This window comes from Pristiophorus japonicus, chromosome 3 (genome assembly GCF_044704955.1).
Source record: "Pristiophorus japonicus isolate sPriJap1 chromosome 3, sPriJap1.hap1, whole genome shotgun sequence".
NCBI classification, from domain to species: domain Eukaryota; kingdom Metazoa; phylum Chordata; class Chondrichthyes; family Pristiophoridae; genus Pristiophorus; species Pristiophorus japonicus.
Window position 1 is genome coordinate 64,710,303 of NC_091979.1, and position 6,000 is coordinate 64,716,302.

Consider the following 6,000-nt stretch of genomic DNA (forward strand, 5'->3'; position numbering starts at 1 on the left):
TTCTTGTGTTTACAATAGGATAAAATATAGAGGATCCATCAATATTCAATAGTTGATCCCATTTCTCAGTTTGTAATATAACTGCATTTGATTAAATCCTTAGTGTATGACGATAAATACATGCATCATGAATATAATACTTAGTCATTAGATATAGAACAATGAACACTGCAGGACCCACCTGAACCACTTCCTACTCCCAGGACATTAAGACTGGAGCTTCCTTCTTTTCCAATGCTGCAAAGTAAAAAGTTGTATTTTGAAACGACGTAAACCAACCTATTATGGCATTTGTAACAAATTGCGTTACTAACCCACAGCTATGTATGTCTTATTTTTAACATGCAAAAGCCCAGCACTTAAATTGTATATCTCCAAAGCAAATGTTATCAAAGCATTTGAACTATTTTACCTAATAATGAAGAAGAAATTGTTTACCTTTTTTCATTTTTCTGTCATGAACCCTATGACAGAAATGAAAAATCGATGAATGTGATAAAGGGAAATAGGCTAATGAAGCAAGAATAAATATAGAAGTTCCATTCAATGACAAACTTGCTTTGTCCAATTTTTGGGGAACAGTTTGGCTAAGATACTCCAGTGGACTTAAGCCTTCTGGACGAAAGGTAAACAATTTATTTTTCATTATTAGGTAAAATAGTTCAAATGCTTTGATAACATTTGCTTTGGAGATATACAAATTAAGCAAACCTGAAGACTGGGAGAATTTTATAATTCAGCAGAGGAGGACAAAGGGTTTAATTAGGAGGGGGAAAATTAAGTGAGAGGAAGCTTGCTGTGAACATAAAAACTGACTGCAAAAGCATCTACAGATTTGTGAAGAGAAAAAGATTAGTGAAGTCAAACGTAGGTCCCTTGCAGTCAGAATCAGGTGAATTTATAATGGGGAACAAAGAAATGACGGACCAGTTGAACAAATAATTTGTTTCTGTCTTCACGAAGGAAGACACAAATAACCTTCCGGAAATACTAGGGGGCCGAGGGTCCAGTGAGAAGGAGGAACTGAAGGAAATCCTTATTAGGTGGGAAATTGTGTTAGGGAAATTGATGGGATTGAAGGCCGATAAATCCCCGGGGCCTGATAGTCTGCATCCCAGAGTACTTAAGAAAGTGGCCCTAGAAATAGTGGATGCATTGTGATCATTTTCCAATAGTCTATCGACTCTGAATCAGTTCCTATGGACTGGAGGGCAGCTAATGTAACACCACTTTTTAAGAAAGGTGGGAGAGAGAAAACGGGTAATTATAGACTGGTTAGCGTGACAACAGTAGTGGGGAAATGTTGGAATCAATTATTAAAGATGAAATAGCAGCACAGTTAGAAAGCAGTGACAGGATCAGTCCAAGTCAGCATGGATTTATGAAAGGGAATTCTTTGAGGATGTAACTAGTAGAGTGGACAAGGGAGAATCAGTGGATGTGGTGTATTTGGACTTTCAAAAGGCTTTTGACAAGATCCCACATAAGAGATTGGTGTGCAAAATCAAAGCACATGGTATTGGGGGTAATCTACTGGCGTGGATAGAGAATTGGTTGGCAGACAGGAAGCTGAGAGTCGGGATAAACGGGTCCTTTTCGGAATGGGAGGCAGTGACTAATGGAGTGCCGCAGGGATCAGTGCTGGGACCCCAGCTCTTTACAATATATATTAATGATTTGGATGAAGGAATTGAGTGTAATATCTCCAAGTTTGCAGATGACACTAAACTGGGTGGCAGTGTGAGCTGCGAGGAGGATGCTAAGAGGCTGCAGGGTGATTTGGACAGGTTAGGTGAATGGGCAAATGCATGGCAGATGCAGTATAATGTGGATAACTGTGAGGTTATCCACTTTGGTGGCAAAATCACGAAAGCAGAATATTATCTGAATGGCGGCAGATTAGGAAAAGGGGAGGTGCAAGGAGATCTGGGTGTCATGGTTCATCTGTCATTGAAAGTTGACATGCAGGTGCAGCAAGCGATGAAGAAGGCAAATGGCATGCTGGCCTTCATAGCTAGGGGATTTGAGTATAGGAGCAGGGAGGTCTTACTGCAATTGTACAGGGCCTTGGTGAGGCCTCACCTGGAATATTGTGTTCAGTTTTGGTCTCCTAATCTGAGGAAGGACATTCTTGCTATAGAGGGAGTGCAGCGAAGATTCACCAGACTCATTCCAGGGATGGCTGGACTGACATATGAGGAGAGACTGGATCACCTGGGCCTTTATACACTGGAGTTTAGAAGGATGAGAGGAGATCTCATAGAAACGTATAAGATTCTAACGGGACGGGACAGGTTAGATGCGGGAAGAATGTTCCCGATGTTGGGGAAGTCCAGAACCAGGGGACGCAGTCTTAGGATAAGGGGTAGGCCATTTAGGACTGAGATGAGAAAAAACTTCTTCACGTAGAGAGTTGTTAACCTGTGGAATTCCTTGCTGCAGAGAGTTGTTGATGCAAGTTCATTGGATATATTCAAGAGGGAGTTAGGTATGGCCCTTACGGCTAAAGGGATCAAGGGATATGGAGAGAAAGCAGGTGAATGATCAGCCATCATCTTATTGAATGGCAGTGCAGGCTCAAAAGGCTGAATGGCCTATTCCTGCACCTATTTTCTATGTTTCTATGTTTCTACATCCCCCTCCCAACCCTACTTCCTTCTGTGTACACCTCAGAAAAAACTCTCTCCCAATTCACTTACAACTGCACTCTCGAAATCCAAAGTATCTATCCTTGGCCTCCCAATTCACGATGACATTTCTGCAGCTATTGATCAGCTCAACCACACCATCACCTCCAACTTTGATGCCCTAGTCCCCATTAAGACCATTACTCACTCTCATCCTTGACATTCCCCAGGATATGGCCCTCATTTCTGGTCGCTTAAGTCCAAGGGATGCAGGCGTGAAGGTTTATGGCAGCCAACTGGTTTAGCCATTCACCACCAGATCTGGCTGGACCACATAAAGCACTATCTCATCCTCCTTTCCTCTACCAAAACTGATCACTATTCCAGGATCATCCTGGAATTCAAAGATAACCCCTGGCTTCTTTTCTCTACTTAAACCCCTCTCCCCTGCCTCCTCCGTCCTCCTCCAAATGCAAGTGTGAGGAGCTCAGGGTCTTCTTTGTCACGAAGATTGAGACTATCCATTCAGCAGCCTCTGTCTCTTCTAACCTTTGTCCTTGCCCACAGGACCAAACTTTCTCTAAGATTCCCCCGTAGTTCTGAACTCACATCCTCCAGTTTCGCTCCTATCTCCCCTCATGCCCTCTTCGAGCTCATCTTTTCCATGAGACCCACCTCCTGCTCCCTCGGCCCTATTCCCACCAAACTGCTGACCATCTAACTTCCCTTCCTGTTAGATGACATTGTTAATGGTTATCTCATTTGTCAGTAAAAAACACATTTAAGAGCGAGATAGATTTCTACCAATTAATTAAGAGCTTACATAGCCCATAGAGTTATCAGATTCCTCAATTTTGATCAGGACTCTAAAAATGCCGTACCTGGCTACTATGTCCGGCAGATACTCAGCATTGAATTTTGCCATGTGCACATGATCATTGGTGCGGTCTAAGTAGAGGTTAAAAGTCTTCAAATAATAGCTGAAGTCTGAGGTGATTGATTCCATAATTGAATTCATCACTGGTTTCCTGCAATTGAGAAAGAGTAACAGTTCAGGTTATTCTGAGTATTTCTATATATAAAAATCAGGAAGTGGACCATGCCCGGAACAATTATTGCTCTGACTGGACTTTAATTGTAAAACTTTGAAACACTTCAGTACTGTCCACATTTAGCACACAATAACTCTCACCTGCATGCCCCACTCTACTATCTTCCTCAACCTCAGCTTCCAGTCCACCAACAGCTTGAGCCTTCTTAACATACGTACCGACCAGCACCAGGCTAGCTTGTGAAACCACAGTAAAACCTAATTAAAATAAAACCTTTGAACCTACTAACATTTGCAGTAGACTTTTAATAAAAACAAGAATGATTACTAACAATCTAGGCTGGATTTTCGGCTTTGATGTTTTTGGAACGATAATGCCAATGGGTTGGCAAATTTAGTGTTCGGCAACAGTTTGTGCCTCAGTAAGTAAGTTTGAGTAGCTGGGCGCTTAGTCAACGGGTGCAGCAGTAAGGGAGGCGCTGTACACCTCTCTTAGTGTGTTACGACGGGACATTCCCAAGCGAAAGAATCGGGCCGGGAGCGCTCCGAAAGACACCTGGGGAGAGGGGAAAAATCTTTAAAAAAAAACCCACACAAAAATATTCCCAAAATATTGCCCATGCCACGAAAACACAAATTGCAAAAAATATTAAAAGAAAAAACAATCACACTTATCTTAGTAGTCCATTAATAACTTTTCTGCTGTCGGGATCGTTGGACCGCCTGATTTACCAGGTGGTCAGTGCGAGGCAACCGGGTCGTGCAAGAATCAAAACTCACGCCAGTGTCACAACCAAGGATGTTGCAGACCCATGCAGCCCTTCCCGGCGGTGCCGCACAACACTGTCGCTAAACCGGACCAAGGATCGCTGCGGACGCTGGAGGTTGACCGCCCGGCCAGAACACCTCACCGCCGCTATTGTCTCCGCTCCGGGGCAAAAACCGGAGTGGAGAGGAGCCCAAAATCCGCCCCAAATTCATTTCTGGAAAGCTCCAATTAAAACCCCTGCCGAACAAATTTTTCAATACAAGATCACAGAAGTCGTACTGACAATGTGTAATAACTCTTAGTTGACTACAATATTTACTGTGTACTACAATATTACTATAGCTGATGGAAAGCTCCTCAAAAGACCCAAAACTGTCTATCAGAGTGGAGCGTCTCATAGTTGCAAGATGGTGTATTCTTTTTCCTAATCAAACATTTCTCCCAACACCACAGCATAAGCAGCCAAACATCGTGAAATAAGGGCCAAATTAGATACCAGCATTAGATAATAACATATAATTCTTGCTATTGAATGTCCTTTTTCTCTGCAAGGAATATGGTACATTCTTCTGCATTATTTTAGTGTACAGAGGTGGAGTTAAACAAATGCGATCCAGAAGGTATATTAAAGTACATAAAAAGCAAGGTAACTTACAGTTGTTAAAGGAGCTGCAGAAGTTTGCCACCTTACCGAACCACATCCAGAGGAGTGAGAGAGAGCAAGAAAAACAATGCGGAAGCAAATGTGCTCCACCCATCACATCCCTTCAAAAAAGAAAAAGATGTTCAGAGTTCAAAAAAAGGAACTCTGAAATTCATGCCCAAGCGTGTTGAATGAGCAACTAATGACAACGCAATATAGCTGGTACCACAAGCTTGAATATCAATTCCCCTTGGACAGTTAGTTCATGTCGAAAGGCAAAGTAAGGGTGTTATGTATGCAACACCTTGTAACCAGCATTTTACCGGCACCAGAGGGCACATCTTTGCAGTCCCAAGGGATGCTACACTGCATATTGTAGGGGGTTTTTACTACGGCCTTTGAGCTCCCACAGCTTATGGCTGGCCTGTGGGAACTTCTCTGAGCAGTTTCGAAATGCTCCTAACCCCTGGTTCTGGACATTGGATTTATCACAGAAGTAATAAAGCAAAAGGCAGACAAGTGTGTGTTTGGAATGAGTCTAAGGTGTTTATTAGAAAATTGAAGGCACCAAAACTTTATTTCAGGCAAGTGAAAACTACCAAACTTTAATGCAACGTAACAATCACAGTCAGGCAGAGCTAGAAGGGAGGAAGAAGAACACACAAAATTACAGTGTATCTGTCTAAACCAAAAAAAAACACCTGCCAACACCCAAACCTTACTGTCTAGGTCAACACCTGTAAGGTCAGAATTATACTTGCCAATGCAGCTTTAGATGTTGTCTTCAGGGATGGTAGGCTTTGTTTTCCAGCGATGGGAGAGTTGTTTTATTGCCGCTGGGGACCCCGTTGATTCGACGACTCGTAGATGTAGGGGAGGACGAAAACTCCCTCATTTTGCCCAGAAGGAA

General features: G+C 42.7%; 1 protein-coding gene across 1 annotated transcript in view; it reads right to left on the reverse strand.

The window, feature by feature from the left end:
* LOC139259739 (histamine N-methyltransferase-like) overlaps positions 1 to 5,162 on the reverse strand; it is a 30,319-nt gene extending 25,157 nt beyond the window's left edge. Inside the window, exons 1-3 of the mRNA XM_070875383.1 lie at positions 5,103 to 5,162; positions 3,509 to 3,655; positions 182 to 237 (exon numbers count right to left, since the gene is read on the reverse strand). Coding sequence (XP_070731484.1) covers positions 182 to 237; positions 3,509 to 3,645 — 193 coding nt within the window. The 5' untranslated portion in view covers positions 3,646 to 3,655; positions 5,103 to 5,162. The remainder of the gene's footprint in view (positions 1 to 181; positions 238 to 3,508; positions 3,656 to 5,102) is intronic.
* Between the last annotated feature and the right edge of the window lie 838 nt (positions 5,163 to 6,000).